The sequence below is a fragment of the Carcharodon carcharias genome, chromosome 16 (assembly GCF_017639515.1).
Source record: "Carcharodon carcharias isolate sCarCar2 chromosome 16, sCarCar2.pri, whole genome shotgun sequence".
Lineage (NCBI taxonomy): Eukaryota > Metazoa > Chordata > Chondrichthyes > Lamniformes > Lamnidae > Carcharodon > Carcharodon carcharias.
The window spans coordinates 5699369-5720930 of record NC_054482.1 but is presented as its reverse complement, the minus strand read 5'-3'; the positions used below and the strand labels follow the sequence as shown (position 1 = coordinate 5720930).

The 21562-nt window shown below is 41.4% G+C and overlaps 1 protein-coding gene across 5 annotated transcripts; it reads right to left on the bottom strand.

Annotated features, from left to right (window-relative positions):
- Positions 1–6916: 6916 nt before the first annotated feature.
- Positions 6917–20359, bottom strand: lhx9 (LIM homeobox 9). 5 transcript variants are annotated; one of them, XM_041208954.1, is made up of 6 exons: positions 20290–20359; positions 19491–19693; positions 18421–18623; positions 16847–17202; positions 14399–14601; positions 12862–13125 (listed from the first exon to the last, which is right to left on the bottom strand). In XM_041208954.1, the coding sequence occupies exons 2-6, from the start codon at positions 19662–19664 to the stop codon at positions 12862–12864; spliced, it is 1200 nt and encodes a 399-aa protein (XP_041064888.1). In that variant the 5' UTR covers positions 19665–19693; positions 20290–20359. The 5 variants fall into 5 exon arrangements, with proteins under 5 accessions (XP_041064890.1, XP_041064889.1, XP_041064888.1 ...); XM_041208956.1 differs by lacking the exons at positions 12862–13125; positions 20290–20359 and adding an exon at positions 6917–6967 and having other exon boundaries at positions 19491–20008; XM_041208955.1 differs by lacking the exons at positions 12862–13125; positions 20290–20359 and adding an exon at positions 10212–10950 and having other exon boundaries at positions 19491–20008.
- Between the last annotated feature and the right edge of the window lie 1203 nt (positions 20360–21562).

Genomic DNA, 21562 nt, shown 5'->3' with positions numbered 1-21562 from the left:
CACTGCCTATCTCCAGAGAACTAAAAAGCTACAGTATGATGTCAAGAGAAACCTGTTTAAATGCTAGACTCCAGATTCTAAATGGACACCAATCAAAAGACCTAAGACACAGTGAAATGAGATAGGTACCTGTGATGAACCTAACCTACTGTAGTATCGCGACCCAGTGACTGACACTCAGGAAGATGTGCTGAAATAGGAATTAGCTGATCAGCAGCATCTCCAACATTAATCTCTAATAGCACCTTAATCTAATTTGAAGTGTAACTATTTGCTGGCAAGCATTATTTTTGCTCTACCTCTTTAACCTTCCTCCACGCTGATTACAGCTGCACTGCTGACTTGTGAAACATTTGGAGCTAAAGTGAACCCGTAAGGCAATAATATCCTGCATTGATTTGTGGTAGCATGTCTCCGTGGCTCACATGTACTTCCCAGTGATTCTCCACACAATTTTGTTCCCAGTTTTAGTCAGGTCACCTGGGAACTTGGAGAGCAAAGGCTCTTCGATAGAAAAAGAGGCTAAGTTAACTTGACTCATTCACACATATCCCCCCACCGCCCGGCCGCCCCGGTTGGTGGTTCAAAGGCCAACACAAGCAGAAGTGAAAGATCAGGTCCTGGGCTTGTTTTCTCAACGAGTAAAATTGGAGGAAGGTTAAAGATGTAGAACAAAAATAATTTACACTTTGGGCCACTTTTTCCCCCTGAAGAATTGAATGTCAGATTTTTAAAAAGTCCTCAACTCAAATCCATTTTAGTGATGAGCAAAATTGAACAAGGACTTCTAATGTGTTACCAATACAATTAAGGTAATGGCTAAGTTCGACTTGTTGCATAAAAACTAACACATTAATAACTCATTATTAGCACATTAATAGATCTTTGTTATAATCAAAAGTCACGGGAATTGAATTTTATTAGGTAACTTGTCTAAAACATCTACAGTAGTGAAAAGGTTGTTCAGTTGCTATGAATTTGATTGATCACATATTTTAAAAAGTAAGTCACTGACATTCCATGCAACTCAGTGAAAATGTTGCTCTATGTGACTGGGGAATCAGCTCTGCAGGACTGTGTGCAAACTTTTGCCTGAAAAAAAAGTAGCTGTTGTTTATTGAATTAATGTTTTTTTTTTTCCCTCTGACAACTAGGGGGCCCATGGGGCCCGGTCCTTTAAGAAGTAAATTTAAACATCCCAAAGTCATGTCAGTGAAAAAATTGCCAGCACTCGAAGACCTACACCATCATCAAGCTGAGCATGAAGCCAGGTAGTACAATTGCCTCAGTGGCATACTAAATGTCATTATAAGACTAGATTTCATGATTCCAATATTAGCCAAATCAATCATTTAAAAAAATTAATTTGCTCAATCACATTTTGTACTAAAAATGGAGTAGCACATACATTTCACTGTGCTTTTGTGTGGAAAATTGAGAGTGGCTTTTTGAAACAACAAACCTTTAAATATTGACTTGATTCATTAATTGTGCTCCTAATCAGTACATCAAGCAACCCGGCCATTTGTACACAGTTTGAGCCAAAACATGCTTTTGGATTAAATTTACCAAATCATCAAAATAAAGAATATAAACCTATTTTTAAAATAATCTAAATATAATGCATATGTTGCAAAGATTGCTGGAATTGTTATAGTTATGTGAAAAAGAAAAAACGTGTAACGTTTGTTGGTTAGCAACTGAAACTTAAAAACTTAGAAACTTAGAAATCCAAGATTTTCTAAGATTTAATTGAGACAGTTGAAGTTTCTGGCCCAATGTTAATTTCATTATTTCAGTACCACCCTAGAGAGCAACAGTGATGAATTTTCAAAGGTTGGTGAAAGACAAAGTACAGCAGGTTACGTACTATATTCACCACGATTTCCAATACAGTAACAAAAAAATCATAATAAGGATATTGGCTTCACATCAACATTTGCAGGTTATTGTGTAAATAATTGGAAACACATTGCAGATTACACATATAGTTTACAGAGTAGATCAAGTTGAATGCAATGTAACACAATTCACCATATATGAATATTAGAACTGAACAATATCATGACCGATTTAATTGTAAGAACAATATTGAAGATTAATAAACTATTACCTAATGTTTCCTACCTAAATAAGTCTATTATGGAACATATCAAATTTTGACTGAAAGAAAACAATCAAAACTATCCCTAGAAAACAAAAATTTAAACATATACTCATCAACTGTATAAATGTCTTATATATTTTGCAGCATAAAATATCAAATATTTTTTAAAAAAAGAAATGCAGTCATTCCACGCTGCTTTTTCTGACCTTGATAAATTTGTCTCCACGAAGCAACAGAAACTGGGATTTACAAGCAGCTGCCAATCTATAGAAGCCTCAGTTGACTAGCAGATTCCATTGATGTTGGAGTGTGTCTATTTGGACCATTTCCCTCCAGAACACGGCTGTGGCCATAAAGCAACTGGCCAGTTTAAACATGCTTCAATGCAGCAGGAAAACAGCAAAACCATGTTCCTGGCCATGATTACTGTTAGGTCATTTTTGGAAGCATTCATTTGGAATCAGGACCAGTACTCAGCTTCACTTCAATATTCGTCTGGAAATGAAGATCATAGTCTAATTTCAAAAGTTATTAAGCATGAAAAAAAGTTCATTTTAAAACTAGCTGAGATGGTTGCTTCTTGGTCATGCCTGCCATCTTTGTTCTATATCCAAAATTGGGTTTGGAGGTGGGGAGGGGGGGGAGGACAGGGGGAAGTGAGTGTGGGGGGTGGGTAGTGAGTGTGGGGGCAGTTTGGGGGGGTGGTTGGAGAGGGGGTGGCGTTAACTCTGACACATCCCTGTGATCATACTGAAAGGAATGTGTAACATATGAATAGAAAATATAACTGGCAGTTGAGGTTTGGCCAAGTTGTAATCATTTTATTTTACTCTATCAGAAAGCTGACAGCCCAGCTGCAAAGCTAAATGTCTAACATTAAGATTAAAAAAATAACTTCCAACTAAGATACAAAGCAAAATACTGCAGATGCTGGAAATCTGAAATAAAAACAGAAAATGTTGGCAAAATTCAGCAGGTCTGGCAGAATCCAGTGGATAGAGAAATAAGAGTTCACATTTCGAGGTCCATATGACTCTTCATCAGAGCTAAAGAGAAGTAGAAATGTGATGTGGTGGATTTTATACTGTTTAAGAGGAGATGGAGTAGGATGGAAGGTCAGGGATAGGTGACAGCTAAGGAGGGATTGACAAAAATGTCATGGACACAAGACAAAGAGAGTGTTAATGGTAGCGGTAAAGAGTAAAGAAGGTGCTGATATTAGCATGAAGGTAAGATAGCAGAAGGCATTAATAGCAGAACAAGGATCAGTGCTCTGTGAAAGCACAACATAGAAACTAGTGACAGGTAGCCCCATGGGGGTTTTGGGGAGAAAGCATTAAAAAATGAACGAATAAATAAAAGAATAAAATAATAAATAAATAAAAATTGGGTTAAAAGGGTGGTCACAATGGAGCAAAAAGTTCATGGTCTGAAGCTGTTGAACTCAATGTTAAGCCCGGAAGCACAAACTGGAGGAACAGCACCTCATCTTCCGATTAAGCACTTTACAGCCTTCCAGGCTTAACACTGAGTTCAACAACTTCAGACCATGAACTCTCTCCTCTGTCTACACTCCTTTTAAGTCCATTTTTTGTTTTGTTTTACTCTTTTATTTATTTGTTTTTATATCCTTTTTCTCCAACCACCATCACCGCCACCCCCCCCCCCCACCCCCAACCCCCTCACCCCACCCCCAGGTCCCCCACAGGGCCATCTGTCACTAGTTTCTATGTTGTGCTTTCACAGAGCACTGATCCTTGTTCTGCTATTAACACCTTCTGCTATCTTACCTTCATGCCACTATCAGTACCTCCTTTACTCTTTACCACTTCCATTAACACGCCCTTTGTCTTGTGTCCATGACATCCTTCTCAATCGCTCCTTAGCTGTCACCTATTCCTGACCTTCTATGCTGCTCCATCCCCTCTTAAACAGTATAAAACCCCTCACACCACAATTCTACTTCTCTTTAGCTCTTAAGAAGAGTCATATGGAGTCAAAGTGTTAACCCTATTTCTTTCTCCACAGATGCTGCCAGACCTGCTGAGTTTTACCAGCATTTTCTGTTTTTATTTAGCTTCCAACTAACTTGTTTACAGGCTTGTGGCTTTCATGCAAAGACTTACTATCCATTAAATGGTGCAATGCAGAAAATTGCTTTCATTTGCTGACACTTCCATCTTTCATTTGGTGAATAATATGAAAGGTAACAGTTGGCATGCAAACTTTGTTCAATGTTGAAATAAAGTTGCAGGTGACAGTTGTCCTTTGCACTGACAGGACAGCTTCCTCATAAAGTGAACTCTTCATCCGGAAATTTCCACCCACCACACCACACGCGCCCCCCCCAACCCCCCAACACCCCCACCCCCACCTCCCAACCCCCAGCAGCAGATTCCCCTGCAGCAGGGCCAGTGAGCCATTGAAACCTTCATTCACATCGGTGGGACCAGAAAAACCCACCAGCGTGAGGGGCTGGAAAATTCCAGCCATCAAGCCTGTTGAATAACAGGGGTAACAGGGGATGAGAAGGAGGCAATTACTGGACCTGAGGAGATTCTCACAAAAAAAGGGAAAATAATTAGCCTGTAACTCCAAAACGGTTTGAATACACTTGCAACTGCCTAAATGGATTAGATGCCTGAATCCTCCTGGTCAGAATTGCCAATTTAGCAAGAGAGACTTGCATTTATACAACGCTTTTCAGGCCACCAAAAGTCTCATAGTGCTTAACATCCATCAAATTACTTTTGAAGTGCAGTCACTGTTGTAATGTGGGAAATGCAGCAGCCAGTTTGCACACAGCAACCTCTCACAGACTGCAGGGTGATAATAAGTGGAAAATCTGTTTTTTTGTGTGTGTTTTCGATTGTGGAATAACTATGGGCGAGGGCGCCAGTGATAACTCCACTGCTCTTCTTTGAAATAGTAACATGGGATCTTTAACATCCAACCAAGCAGGCAGATGGAGCATCGGTTTAACGTCTCATCCAAAAGAAGGCACCTCCAACAGTGCAGTACTCCCTCAGTAATGCACTGGGGTGTCAATTAGGGGAACGATACTGCAAGACCAGGACCACAGTGAACTTGGCCATTTCACGTAAGGGCCTTATAGTTTAGCCAGTGGACAGAGGAAACTTTAATAGCAGCACATCAACTGAAAGCAAATTAGCAAAAAACAGCATCCTCTTGATGTTTACCTATGGGGAGTGGAGGAGCAACTGGAAAGGAAGAGAAAGACATACAAAAAGTTCAAATAAAATATAGTGGAGGAAATTGATGTGAACCCCTGAGGTAACACTTTAATTTATGAATAATTGGAAAACAATAATTACAAGTAATAAATAGTCATGGAAAATAACTGGAAACAAAAATATAGTTTTGATGATTTTTAATTTGCTGTACTTTCAGTTACTAGATTGCATGTTTTAAGCATTCTTTTGGCTCTGGCCTGGGTTACTCATTGGGTCAGTACCCTGGCTTTTTACCTCAGGACCTGAGTTTAGATCAAGAGCAGGTTGCTGGAACAAAATTACTTCTGCCTGGCAAGTAAAAGAGTCAGAAGTGGAATAAGTCTGAACGGCTTCTGCTTGATTCCCAATCGTCTAGGACCCATAATGCACAACTGTACTTAATTCACTAGAATTGGCATGACCAAGGTAACCTTGCTCAAAAAATGAAACAGGACAACATGTGTGGGAAATGGCACAAGTCCCAATGGTGGAGCGGGATGTTTACTTTGGGATGTTTACTTTTCTGAGATGGTAGCTAAGGCAATGTTGGGGACAGAGGCAGCTTTATTCTATGCCTAACAATGATCCTCAGAAATTGAAAAGCGTTCCATTCCAGAGCTGGCTTCTCTCATTCTGGCTGCTCTAGTATCACCGTGTGGGTCTGCAACAGGTAGCTGCTGGAAACAAAGCACTGTTGGAAAGACCCCTAATAATCCCACCCTGCCCCAATAAGTGTCTACAAGCACAGGGCTCCACTTCAAACTGATTACTTATTAAGTGTTTGGAGAAAGTAACTGGTGACTTCTATTTTCTCAAAACATTCCAAAGAACTCTGCAGGGCATTTATAAAGTGTTCAGGTAATCCAACAGTATAGCTCAACATTTTAAACTTACTTCACCCCACACCAAAGTAAGACACCACACCACAATTTTATTCATTCCCCCTCCTCACAGATAATGCACCACCCAACCCTTCCAGATGTTATAATTTGCACCTGCCATCAGCATGGAGGTACTTCCCTCCCCACCCCCACCCCCCCAACCCTCACCAGGGATTATACACCGGGAGTTAAACACCATGCCAAGGTTATATACCTACCTCTCTGTGGTTTTACACCACCATGGAGTGATACTCCACATTATTGGTGCATTGGTCTCGTGGAGAGGCATGGATTGCCAACTCTGTTTGGATTTATTCCTGAAAGATTCATCACATAATCTCTTGCCTCCAACCAGTGCAACCCTACGCTCCTACCATTAGTTGCCCAGCATATTCAGGCTTGTGCTGCACTATCTTCACAGAGCAAAGAAAGTGATAAGACACTTTGTTATGGATTGGATCATGTTTTATTTGGGGTCAAACAAACTTCACATCCCCATCTTCAATATTTTTATAACCAATAACTGAAAGTGTTCAACATAACTGAAGCCATACCCCAAGGATTAATCAACAATTGCTGGAGAATCTTGGGCACTCCTGGAGGGTTGGCAGACAAAGGAGTTTGTGTTGGGGGTCAGGGGTGGTGGGGTAGAGGGAGGACATGATATTGCTGAATTTCGAGCCACGTTGGATTGTGATTCCCAGTTACTTTGCCAGCTCCAATTGCAAAGGGTACATTTGGACTGCCTGTGGGAAAAAATAAAAACCAAAAGTCAACGCATTTAGCAACACAGTGCAGAAATGTAGGGACTGTATACAAGTTGCATTATTATGCCCTCTTAAGTAATTTGGGGCCTTTAGCTTTGGGAAAGCACATCTCACTCAAGAAGTGCTATAGATTAGATGATGGTTGCCTTTCCTTTAACTACTATGGAGTTGTCAAACAAAAACAAGCAAAGTTCATTTTTGAATGAAATCAGAAAACAAGGTTATAAGTTAAATCACAATATTGTTTACACTCACCATCAAACGCCCCCTCGGTTATGGGAGGCCTCAAAGTGCAATGGTAGACACCACATGCTCCTTCTCCAGGACCACCTGAGCTTGGAAAAGGCTGCTCAAGAGAGGCAAAAAGCCAGAGTGAGCATCCTAATGGGCCATATCCAGCCTGGCTCTTGCCCCGGCAGAGAAGACCCACCCAACCCACCCACCCCGAGGTGTCTGGCTTCTCAGCACCTCCACCCCATCCACACAGGGCGACCAAAGATCTGGGACTGAAGTGGAGCCAGGAATTGAGGAGGAACGCTCTCAATTTTCGGGCTGTAAGCTCTGGTCCTTGGCATAAATAAAATACGGACTCATCCAGCGCGCAAAAGTTACCGGCGACCAGGGAGCCCATGAAGTTATGAATGTCTCTCACTTGGAAGTAAACCCGGTCCGATATAAAATGGGCTTTCCTAGACTTTGGACCCTCGGTATCTCCAGCATTAACGGATTCATGCGGGAATATAATGCTTTTTGCTATTAAGGAGATGGTGAATGTTGTAATCGATTGGTTTATGTTCTAAATTTAGAGCCGGTTCCTTTGCCATACCCTGTCTACAACTTTTTTTTTTTGCTGAACGATTTTCAATTGATTTATTTTCTCGGCACCGGTGGTAAGAGTGAACTGCCATTAATCTGCTGCTGGGAAGGCGACAGGAGGCTTCAGATGTTGTGGGCTATATGTTATCCCACTGTCTCAGCTGAGAGGTTTTCGATTGGTAAGTTTGACAAATGAAGTTAGAGTGACACTTGCGTGAAAATGGACTAGCTCTAAAACATTTCCTCATTTTTTACATGTAATGCGTTGTGTGATGGAGAATAAAACCAGAGAAACTCTCAGTTTCCAACGTGTAACGCGAAAAGAAACGGCGCCTGAAGTTTAGTTTCATTGTTTGCATTACTGTTGAAATCATTATAAAGCTATTCAATCCGCACAGGCGCGGGTTACTCCAAATATCATTTCCAATTGTTAGGTTTTATCTCCTCCGTCGCATCGTGATGTTTTGCTTATCTGCAAACCCTAACAGCAACACCAGGAAAACGGACCCAAGCAACCAGGCTTCAAGCTATTTCCAAGGTGCATCGTGCAGAGAGCCCCAGGTCACAGTTACCTGCGATTTGCCGCTGACTATTTCATTGCTCCAGGTTTTCATTTGAAGTAGCGTTTAGGCCCTTTTAACACGCTGCAAAACACGCAGGGTGCAAAACGCCAGGAATACGCTCTCAAAATCCGAACAACGCTCATTCGAAAGGACTACAGGTTTGAACTTGATCACCTTTTGAATGAAATGGATCCTGAAGGAGACAATGTGGAGTCAGTTGACTACAACAAGGAAAATCAAACTGGACTAGTCTTTGTGGGGGGGGGAGGGGTGTGGGGGGGCGGTGGTTGTATCATTTCAGATCCATTTCGGAAAGATGACATTATAAAAAGTTGTTGTGCTACGTGGTATTCCCAAATGTTCCTGCTCTTGTATCCACCGCTGTGACATAAAGCAGTGGGATCCGCCACTGGATCTCCTGCCTGACAATCACGAGAATCAAGTACTGGCACGCGAGAGACTGTGAAATGTTCAAAACTTGTGTGATAATAGTAGCAAGCATTGAATGCTGCCGCTTTTCACTTTGTGTTGTTAAACACTGGGTGCCCATTCAGAAGGGTAATCCGTTAGTGTTGTTCTGCAATTCTTTCGGCGCTGTGTTGTTGCAGGGAAGGACCATTCATTGTAATTGCGTGAGCATTCGTGTCCACACATGGTCGGGAAACATTGTAATCGCAAGTCTGACTTTCTTTTAAACTTTCTACTTTCAGGTGCTGGCGGGCCTATTGCTTAGTTCCAGGATTTTCACATTTTTTAAAAAAAAAGTTAAAACATCTGGCCTTTCTCCATACAAATTGTGAATGAAAGATGTTGGACAACTGTATCCCAATTAGGCATGGTTTGCTATAAAGTGTGACAACTAGTTTAGTCTCCAAACGCAAGGTCACACTGAATCATCTAACTGGCAACTGGTGGCGCTTCGCCAATTTGAAATGCAGTTGATCCCTTGGACGAAAATGGACTGGGTTCAAAAGTTAACACCGAATCCTTATGTCTAATGTTTAATGTAACGGAGACTACACGATAACGGGTCCGTTTCCAATTCCGCCCTGCCCGCTAACGGGTTAACTGCAAGGTTCCCTACGCTTGATGAATTAATGATGATGAACTTTAATCTGGACCGCGATCTTGGTTTCCCACCAGTAGCATTTCGGTTTGCGTAAGTTTTTCTTTTGACAGATTGGTAGTGTTCTAGCTGGGTTTTATGTTCGTTACAAAATACAAGCAGGAAGTGTTTTGTGTGGATATTTGAGCTGACAAATGAACTTTGTAATAGGGCTGTGGATACATAAAGCGCACCGCCACCCAACACGGCTTTGTGCCGTACACAGCTTCTCCCTTTTCCCTGGTAATGTGTTCGTACGTTTTAAAAGCAAAATAGCACAGCCCTTGGAGTTCCTATTGTTTTTTTTTTAATTATTATTTCCAGGTTCTTCCTTTTCTCTACTTAAGAGATTTACAATTTGCTCCTTTATGTTAATCACTGTATAACATCGGCACGGTCGCAAACCAGGAGAAATCGGTGGTACTCTCAAGTAAAGATGTGCATTATGTAATGAATACGTGGGCAATCTCCTCAATACAGTCAGTCTCCATGAGTGCTGGTGTCCCATTGTTTTGTTTCAAGTTCGGAGGACAGATACCAGTATTTTAAGAGAAAGGGGGAAAAAAAACAATGTCGTGGATAGTAGTTCCAATAAATTAACCGGTCGTTTGTACAGGAAGGTAACAATTTATTCAAAACATATGTTAATTCAGTCCGTGTGGCATCTTGTATATAAAAAAAATCCCACTTCGAGAGAGAAAAAAATCATTTGTTGCATTAAGCAAGCGAACTCGTTCAATACTGAAAGCTGTTTATTACAATTAACATCAACCAATGAAAATGTATACATCACCCAAGAACAGTACTGACAATATTACATTGGACCCTTTGATATTTAAAAGAATTTAGAGAAAAGTATTATAATAGCATGCACAATGTTTCTCAATTTTGTTTTACAACCAGAAACACCAAAATGTTGCCTGTGGGGCTTGAAGGACTTGCGAATTTAGACTCAAAATACCTTACATCGATAATCCCTGTTATAGGAATGTCGCTTATAATCATCTTATCCAAGTCTCCACATTACAAATGGATATCAAATTAATTATACACTTAGAATTGTAGGATACAGACAAAGCCTTTGCGTTTGATGTCCGAAAAAAAACTGTTAATTTATTAGTCAGCTTGGCTGTGCGATGGAAATCAGATTGGCCTGTTCTAATCACATCCTAAATCTTTCAAATTCAGTCCAGCGCATACTTAATGTTTTCTCTACATGTATGTCCACTGACAGCTTAAAAGTAAAAAAAATACAACACGTTGCGTCCTACATTAGCTTAAACATTCAAGCAAATGACATTTTGGAGGCTTATTGTAATTATGTATCTGAGTAAAGTTTTAGGATATTTAATTGTGTGTTAATATAGTCTTTGTCTTCACTGCTGTTGAATTCCGATCAACCTTTCCCCTTCTTAAAATACCTAGGGAATTTTCAAACGTCGGGAAGTGTGGCTGTAATGCCCCAAGATTTGTTCTCCCTGAAAGAAATCATAGTAACAGTTCATTAAACTACAGAGCAACCTGTCCTTTCGGGGTCTTTTTGTTATGTTTGTTTAACAAGGAAAATACTTCTAACGTTTCGTGAAAAACTATTTTGAAAGGTAAATTTTCATCGTTTGGATGTTGACTATTTGGCTTTAGTCTTCCCTGAATCTGGCGGTTTATATTCCCCCCCCCCCCCCACCCCCCTCCTTTTTTTAAAAAAAAATGACAACTTGTGGTGCCCCTATCCTACTTGAGAGCGAATATTTAAACTCTAAGCCGTTTTAGGAATCTCTCGTCCACAACCTGACCTTCCTTGAACATTTTCTTCTTGATGATATACAGTCGTGTTTCATTTGCCATTTTAAAACACAATTGTTTCCCTATGTTTTTGTCCCTGAAATATCTTTCATTTAATTTAAGCGGGCATTCTAGAGTCGTAAATAGACACTTGAAAAAATAGAGATCGTTGCAAAGCAATGCTGGTATAAACATACAATCTATAACTCCTGAAAGAAGTCCCGTGTTCTCGCTTTTATGTGTTGTGTATTTATTTCAGGCACTTTTCATTACATTAGTGCTTTTAGCTTGAACTGATAAAATGTTTAGATCCTGATTTATTCAGTTTTTTTTAAAATAAAAGGTGTTATGTCACTACGTCTACCCTTTTTTTGTATTATTACCGCATTTTTCTGGTTTCAAACGAGTTTTACATCGTTTTGGTATTTCGTCCATAGGTAATGCACATAGACACAGCATGAGGAACTTATTTGATATCGTATTATAAGCGCCGAATGAAAGAAGGCTAAACTGAAAACGATCAAACAAACTGCTTTAATCACACAATTTTAATAAGATATCACAAACGTTTGGTCCATAAATATTAATGGGGAGAACGCGCCTGTACAATGGTTTCATTTTAAAACAAAGTAACATCAACAATCTCATCAAACCACTTACTGTACTAATTATAAACACGAAGTTCAACAGAAGGACCTCGAATGTACTTAACATCGGGAATACCAACTACTCTAGTGAGACAGTGTCCATGGGTTGCCTCCCAGGACAAGTCCAACCACCTTCCTCTTTAAAAAAAACAGTTTTCCCATTAAAAAGTTATCAGAAAAGGAGGTAACAATACAAAACTTGTGAGGTGTCAGAAGGGCATTGATTTTTTTTTCCAAACAAGGGAACACGAATCTACACCACGTCACAGACTTTCTTCAGATATAATCATAAGGCACATGATAAAGCTGTGATGGATCCGACTTCAGTAAAGTAGACCCAGTACCATGTTTCGTTCTGCCAAAGAACGATAGTTTTAAAATATTGGCGAGTTTTATTTAGTATTGTTGGTACCAGTACATATGACAATAACGCGTAGCCTGAACAGATGTTCACTGGTGAATGCGCATGAAAGTAGCTCTACCAAAAACTTAATTTGTCTTTTGTCTCCCTCTCCCTAAAGACAACCCTGCAGTTGTAGAGACAGTAATAAATATGGTGGGTAAGTTTAGCAGAAGTAAAAAAAAAAATGTATGTTTACATGACCAGTGTCGAGGAAAACTGAAGTGTAAGATTAACGGAGCTTTAAACTTTTTAATCTGGAAGTTTTTAGGAAAAAAATATCACTGGAAGCGGGAATTATATTCGAGCATGCGCAGTCACCACTGCACAGTCCATTGACATTTAAAGTTTGTAAACTGCTCTTTTTTCTACTGCTGTAAACTAGAATTCGTCAATAAACAAAAAATATATATTCATATCAGTTATTTAACAAAATCATCCTACACAACAACAGGATCTGTTTTATTTTTGTCTTTTTTTTATATACTTCCCAGGGATTTTTTTTTTTGTTTTGTTTTGTTTTGTTTTGTTCTGTTGTAAAGGAATCTGCTAAAAAAATGTTAGAAAAGGTTCGTTAAGGTAGTTTGTGACGGACTCCCGGATTCGTGCACGTCCAGGTTAGTGGTCACAGACGTCACTACTGACAGAGTGGGATTGGTCAAGTCTGTTAAAGTGGTCGAAGTGCTGCTTGGACTTAGAGCGGCGCCGGACCTGTCGGCTGGGGGCGGGGCAGGAAGTGCTGTGCCGTCAGGTTTATCAACACCCCCATTCTCCTGTCGCAAAAGGTTCCTTCTGAATTTGGCTCTTGCGTTTTGAAACCAAACCTGCAAACCAATCCCATGTAATCTTTTTACCGATTATTTGATCCTTTTATCTAATCACAAACCACAAATTATCGATATAGATATATAGATATATAGATATATATATAAAGATAAATGATTTTTAAAACAGCTAATACTATGCAGAATTAAATAGACCAGCATTAAATGGACTGGGGAATGCTGATTGTGACAATGCAAACAGAAACTGGTTACATTTAATACCATTGACTTCCCTGCACAATACTAGGAACAAGCTCAGAACACCGCACACAAACAAAACTGCTTATTTAACGAGTTATCAACTAAAATGATTAAAACGTAAGATGAGTTTATTCAAGTCGTATGTTGCATCCACTAAAAGCATCATGGTAATTATGGTGTGCACCAGGGTGGTGTGGGTTTTGGAGGAATGTTTACTCTGCTAACCTGTTTCTCCCGATTTTTCATCCCATTAAGTATTAAAACAACACAATGGAACATTAAATCAATGGTAGAGTTAATTCAGGCAATGAAACGTCAGACAGTATCTCCCTGTGCTTAGCTACTGTACTTGACGGGATGGTTTTTCCCCATCCAGTAACAGTGAAGATCATTTCAGCCTCTGCCCACCAACCCCCACCCCCTCCCCCACCCCCACCCCACCCCCCAACCTCCCCCCAACTGTGCGGGTTGACCATTTTATAATGCATTGGATGTAACTGGCTATTTAAAATCAAGACTCAATTTTGAGATTTTATTTTGGGAATGCGCTGATTAAAGTTGTATTTTTGTACTGAATGTTAACGAGTTTGAAAAATTGTCATTTTAGGACATTCTCATGTGGTTAATATTTGTTCTGAATGGTGTATTTATTGGCAAAGTAGTGTGCAGCGTGCCTTCTCTTCATGTTCAGTTATCTATAGATAATTATAAAATGTGATCCATTCGGTGATCAGGTAAGATGCTTACGAGTGTTCAAGCTGCCACATAAACATCATGTCACTAATCTAACGTGTATGGTATCTGAGTGGATGAAACATAGACAGTGACTCTCCACTGTAAACCCTCGTGGTATACCACCACCCCTTAACTCTTTTCAGCTCTTGGTTTAACTCATTTGGCCCGACCAGACTCTACCACGTCCCAAGTGTCAGTGTTTCGGAATGAAAAATGTTAAGAGTTTTCCGATTGATAAATATAGAGCATTAAAAGGTGTGGTGGGTGGAGGGGGGGGGGGGTGAATCAGAGGGTTTACAGTGCATAACATTCTCTAGATAAATACGAACTCTCTTACCTGCAAAACTCTTTTGGTGAGCCCAGTTTTTTGAGCAAGCTGTTTTAGATCTTTCGCATCTGGGTTATGATTTATGGCGAAGTAGGACTTCATGGTGCGAAGCTGGTGGTGTTTGAAGGATGTGCGCATGCGCTTGGTTTTCTGGGTTGGCGGGTAGGACTGTTGCTCCCTTTCCAAATGGTCCGCGTCGTTTTCGTTACACCCTAGGATAAACAGTGCTGCTTATTAATTATCTCTCACACCGGGGCAACAGGATTCTTCCCCCCTTCACTGTTCATCTTCACCATCCTGTCATCTACTCCTCTTCACTAGAGGGCGCTAAACTCTTATCCCTGGTTCCAATACATCAAATTGTTCTCCATGTCAATTAGATGAGGGGCGGTGGGGGTGGTTGGGTGGGGGGGGGGGGGTTCTGTTGACTGCACAATATTTGAAATTCCTTATTAACGCCGCCTTCAACTATTCCCATAGAAACGATTACCAGCTCCCAGGAATTTCAACTCAAACTTTTTAAAAGCCCTCCTCAAAATATTATGTTACAAATAGTTTGAAAACAAAAAAAAAGCATTGGCCTTTGTGGTTTGGGTTCAGGAGCATATTTGACACCAAACCCATGGGACGAATCGATTTCGGTGAGTCTATCCGCCGCTTTTAATTTTAACTCAGCGCGACCGTCAGAAGTAGAAGTTTTGCAAATGCTGTCCCAATTATTATACACTGATTCCCACGAACCACTCTTAGGTACGGGTACACTTCTCAGTCTGGATAACTGTTCAGGAATCTTAACCGTAAATGCAAGACTTATTTTTTTTTAGAAACATAAGGTCTCTTTTCTGCCCATTATGCTGTTATACTCAAGGAAGAAAAGGAAACATTATTTTTTTAATGTACACCATCCGTGGTTTAAGAGAGCGAACACGATCTCACATTTCTTTCTACCACTGTAAAATGATTATGTGGAATTATTGAATGATTCGTGGCGTTCTGTGCGAAGGCTTGTATTACGCGCCGTTATCTAATTTTACAATAAAATTAACAGACATTCCAGCTAACAGCGATCCACCCGAATCATGTCAACACCAATTTTTTTTACTTGCTAAAATGCGATATTTGCGAGATGAACTTTCTGGCTGGCGAAATGCTGCAGTGTTTTAAAGTAATGATTCTGGTATCCAAACCGACTGAGATTCCCTTTTGTGGGGCGGGTGCAGAATATGTATACGATTGTGCCCAGTGAAAGACTGCAGCTAGACAATCTACACATTTTCTAAGGTTACTCGGGATTATTGAATATCACATATGAATCCCATTCCATGCCCTGACAACTCATATCTAGCCAAGGGATAGAGCCTCAAGTTATGGGTAAATTTAAACGAATTCCGGTTACAGCTGCGTGAATTAGCATGGACGACTTCGGGTTCACAATCTGATCGCATTAAAAACATCCCAGTCAACAGTAACCATGACATAAAGAATACCAACTAACAAAGCGATTCCATTGTTGATATTTGGTAAAATCGTCATTTTCACGCGAAGAGAAGACAATATTTTTTCAAAGACTTTTAGCACTAAATATATAAACATATTTAAGGTTGGATAGGTTCATTTTCGTTGGTCCTAGAGTGAAAGCCGAAGACTAATTTGGACACACCAATGAATATATACAGTATGTTAGTTCAAGGTGGATTTACGGTGGGGTTTGAGCGCGTAAGTGGTGATTTATGCGTGACTGGAAACCAGGGATTCCTATGTCACGTCTAATTAACACAAAACAATTAACCTCCAGATTACGTGATTCTTCTTCCATTCATTTGAACATCAGAATCTCGAATGCGCGCCAAACCGCTTTGAGAGAAAAAAAATCGCAATTAAGAAACAACTGCAAAGTATTTATTCCCTTTTTTCCCGAAAAATAGCATGAAATCATGTTGACTTAATTTTTGGAAAAAAAAAATCGAAATCTACCGAATGTTTTTTTGAGCCACGAAATACAGGAAGTTGTCCTGTACGACAGCGCGATTAGTCCAATTAAAACGCTTAAAGAGGTTTACCGGGAAGAAACTCCTGCGGATAACTTGTTAGAACATTTTGCCTTAGGCCTCGGTACGATGCAGCCGACAGGAACCAAGCAATTCTGAGCTTCGGCTTATAGGTTTTTGCAGCATTATTTAGGTCCAAGGTTAGTGGGCCTTTGAAACAAAATGGGGTGATTTGCAAAACCGTCCTGAATATCATTTCGGATCAGTGTTGGCGGAATTTTAAACGTTAAAAAAAGAAAGCTTTCAATATGTTGCTGCACTGTGGACACATCTGGCCTACAGTTGTTGGCCTTTTGCTTATATTTCAACTTGCAGCACTGAAGTCTTCGCTGCATCAGTTGTTGCTCTTTACATGTCACTTTTCCTGACCAGTGTTATTATTTTTTTTGTTTGTTTGTTTTCCCCCCACCTGGATTGTAAGTTGGGATATCAACTCCGAGGGCAGAACTCTTCCTTTTCCTGGGACGTCCCTTCTGAACAGCGCCTGTTCCGTTGAAGTAAGGCAAACCGAGACCCGCACTCTTTGCAGCCAGCTCCGTGTAGTTCAGTTGCGTGTGATAGTCTCCCTGCATCAGGGACTCGAAGTGAACTCTGCAGTAAACCAAGTTATCTTTCATGCCGAAATGATCGCCTGTGGTTAGTGTTTTGTTGCAAGTCGTACACGTGAAACAGCTCAAGTGATACACTGAGTCCCTGGCTCGCATAACCATTTCGGAGGCGGATATTCCGAGGTGACAGCGGGAGCAGCGTTGTACAGAAAACCTCCTGCAAAAACACAGGGCACCAGGGTTTAGCAACAGACTCACGTTATGCGACAGGACGGGAAAAAAAAAACACAATCGTCGACAAAAAAAAAAATCACCGTTAAAGGACAACAATCAATGGCACTGATCTATTAATATTTAATAGCGGGGGTTGCAACTTTTCGCATCTCAACAACATGGGCCACATCGTCTACATCACGTGAACTCGTGCTCACCCTTCAAGAACTTTAGTTTCATGATCAGCGGTAAATTCTGTTGCATATAAATCTGCATAATGTGAAAAAGGATGTAATTGGTAAGGGGCTTGAATATCGGATTGACCAATTGCCAACTAAGCATGTTAACGTGACTTGGAACGTGCATGCAACTTGAAGCTCTCTTTCCTCACTCACTGCAGTTGAAATGGCCACATTTCTTCACATCCGAACACTCAGTAAATGAGCAGAAGCGACCCAACTCCCTGATCCTGCTGGGCAAATATCATTTAGATGTGCGGCCGACGCTGGCTGATCTCTTCATTTTCAAGTAATTAATAATCATATTTTTATGAACCAATGATATGGCAAAATTGGCCTCAGGACTTTCCATGGTCAGTGGGCCGATTTCGTTGTCACACTGTGTTAAAGGACTCAGTGCTGTCTGTTGCCGCTTGTCACTCTGCTGTAGCAGTTTTTTGGGGGGGAGGGGGCGAGATCTGGTTTATTTCGAGGGACCTTCACCCTCAGACGAAACAACACATTAGCAAACGTGCAGGAATAGATATCCTGGTTACATAATAATAAGCAAAGAACCGAGTTACAGTTTAAATCTCTGCATCCTTCCCCAGGGTGACGTACAGGCCGATAGGGAACTATTCAGCAAAGAACCAAAGAAAAAGCCACAGTTTCCCTGTCAAAGCACCGCAACCATTTCCCGTCTATTTTAACGGCGATTCGGAATTATTCCGACAGCCTTAACAGACGAAGGGGCCCAACTTCTGCTCCGGTTTCAACGTGAAGGGATAACGAGTTGGCCACATATGTAAAACTGAACGGATTGGGGTAGTAGCGGATCGTTGGGAAATAAATACGCCTCAGCTGCAGCACAGATAAAATACGACACTAATGTGATCACGAATGTAAGTCGTGCGTTAATAATATTTACGTGCGCACCAGTAGCAGGGGAAAATTGCACGGCTTTTTTTTTCCCGAGCCTGAATCAGGCGTGTGACTGTGATTACCTGTAGTAATCCTCCTTACAGTAAATGCTGCCATCCTTAGCGAAACAAGTTAATTCTGACTCCAGAGCGAGTTTACATTCACAGCACTTGAGACACCTTAGGTGCCACTGTTTGTCTACAGCCAGCAGGTAATATCTATCTGCTATCTTACCACCGCAGCCAGCGCACAAGGCGGGTTTATCCGAGTTCATAGAAGGCATGGTCTGCAAACAAGAGTTTTAACAAACAACCGGTGAATGTCAAGTTAAAAGGTCGCCATGATCAAATGCATATAACACAGGTTGCACAAGGCTAACAAACAGGAAAGGGAAGCAAGCGCGTTCGATTCGCACGAAACAAAATACTTCCAGCGTTTTGCAGGTCAGGGTTTTTTGTGTGTTTCGTTTGCTGGAGCCGATTAACAGCTTCCCCGCAGCCCACCCTTCCCTCTTCTCCCGCAACCGTTCAGAATCCAAAGTTATCAGATTTCACAAACGAGGAGCAAGTTTAAAGTCCCCTCTGCTGAACAATTTAGTAAAATAAATCTAACGCGCGCTCATTTGTATAAAGCGTGGGTCCCTTTTGCTAAAAAAAAGGGTCGCTAAATGATCGGCCTTGTAAACGCAATTTCCCTTTCGCCATTCCTCAATGTGAAATCTGGACATTTAATTGGGATTTAATTCATTGGCTACAATGTTGTTGTCAGCCCGAGGAGCGGGTCAAGTGGCGACAAGAAGCTGAGAGCTGCATCAATTCACAAGGCGATTGGTTCTAATTTTAAAATGTGTTTCGTGTAAATGTTTGAATTTCGCGTGTGCAGTGAAATGCAGCAGAGTAAACCGGCGGTCAGACCCAAGTCTCTTTTGGTCAGAGCGATGGGTTAAAAATCACGCCGTCGTCTATTCAATGTAACGGAGATATTTCCGTGAACAACAAAAAAAATAGCTGAACCGAATCTCTCATCATCTGCTGCGCGAGAACTGCTCAGGGTTAAGGAAGGAAGTTAACTCTGTGTGTGTCTGTGTGTGTGTGTGTGTGTGTGTGTTTGTCAGAAGTATTTTGTTGTTGTTTTGTTTTGTTTTCGCTCTTACCGTTTCCCTTCCGTTCATCTGCACTCCTTTGGCGAGCCGGGAATCTGTCTTGGATCTCCTCTGCATTTCCTCCATGATCCCCTGTATCTCGCCCCCGGAGATTCCATGGAAAAGCATTGCTGATTGACGGAAAGTACACGTGTCTTCCTCGGACCTGGTTCTTAGTACTTCCATACAGACCCCAGCTTAAACCATGGAATACACTGCCACAAGACAATTAGAGAAGAGAGAGAGAAGAGAGAGAGAGAGAGAAAAATAAAGTGCTAATCTCTTATGGGGAATACAACAACACAGTCCGTCAGGGCGCGGGGTAAACTGGCATTACTCGCTGCTGCTGGGGACCATGTAGTACCAAGGCTTTTGAGAGAGGGAATCCCTGCAGATTAGTTCGAAATAATGGGTAAACAATGATGTTAGACTCCGTAGCTCGAAGTCCTTGCTGATCCGATTGGATCTTGCTGGCTGGGAGCACACAGTTTTGCCGATTTGTTGCAGCCTCTCGCCAGGGCACAGTCGGATAATTTGGTAGGAGGAGTTCGATAGACTGCCACCTAATCCTTTTCATTACAAAGGCCTGTCATACGCTTTTCATTGGCTATTGACGGACGGTCAATGACAGCTCCGGGCGGATTCGATTTTCCAATGTGGTTAGTTTATGCCACTTTCCGATTGGGCGAAGTGAGAAATGTGAGCTTCCTTTATCTCTCTCCAAAGCAACAGGTATTCTTCAATAGGATAATGCATTTTCAATTAGGAGCGCGCAAAAAAAAAACTTTGCTTTGTACAAATACGAATTAACCTGCACAGGGAAATATCAGTCTGCATGCAAACGAGAGCAGTTGTTCCCGACAACGGACCGTGGGTGATATTACAACCTTTCCTGCAAAACAGTCGCTACATTTTGGGGAAAAAAAAGAAATGTAGATCAGATCTCTTTGAAGTGTTTTTGAGTTGTTAATTTTTTTAATAAACAATCTTTCGATGAGTCTAGTGATACATTTTGGGTCGTCTAGAAAGAGAATGAATGGTCTTTGCTTGAGGAGGCAGCTTTTCTTTCCACACACACCACTCACCACCTCCCTCCTTCCCTCCCTCCCTCCCTCCTCTCTCCACTCCCAGTAAAGCAGCCACGATTTTAAAGGTCATTTGGGCCCAGAAAGGAAATCAGTCCAGCGCCGCGTTTCTCAGGTCAGTATTGTCCTGAAGTTCAAAGCATTTTATTGTTATGTGGTCGCACAGAGTGACAGCTCCGCTGTGAAAATCAGTCGCCACTGCCAACATTAGACAGAAAAAAAAAAGAACCGTCCAAAAAAAAAGCCCAGCACCACCACCACCCCCCCCCCCCCCACCCCCCGACACGTCGACGTCACCACCCCGTTCACTGACATCCGCTCAAACGGCAGCAGCACTGATTTTGAAATGTTAAACTCCACAGCAAATAGCCTCCCAGCTTCCAGTCGAAAAGCAAGTGAGAGATTTTACTGTGTAGGTTCACATGGTCGTTTTTCTCCCTCCTCCTGTGGCTAATCGGGAGGTATTTTTGAATCCATGGCATGCACGATATAAACATTTATAAACATAACTCGTAACTCTCCGGGATAGGAGTGACCCCCACCCCGCACCACCCCCACCCTCCCCCACCACGCCCCCGTTTGATTAATAGATCACTCCGTCTTGCTGCAATTACTCAAATGTCTGGAATTTTGACATGAACAAAACTATTCTCAGCACCCTCTGCAACTCTCAGTTTGGAAGTTAAACTGTTCACAGGGTGATCTGCAAGGGAGGGGTTGGGGGGGGGGGTGCAATGTCCATTGTTAAACATTGCGTTTTGTTTTGTGTGGGTTGGTGTTCATTCAGCCAGTTTCCCAGAGAGGGTGCTCGCTTGCGTGAGAACGCACGTGCGTCTAAAAGTCAATATAAACTTTCAAATTCCTACCTTTAAATTACATTATTAACACTACCTACCATTCATAGGCACGGAATCATTCGGTGACCACACGAGATTTGGTATTAGTGCGCACTGGTAGCGAAGACATGGGTGGAGATTTTAGCCGATGGCTCAAACAAAC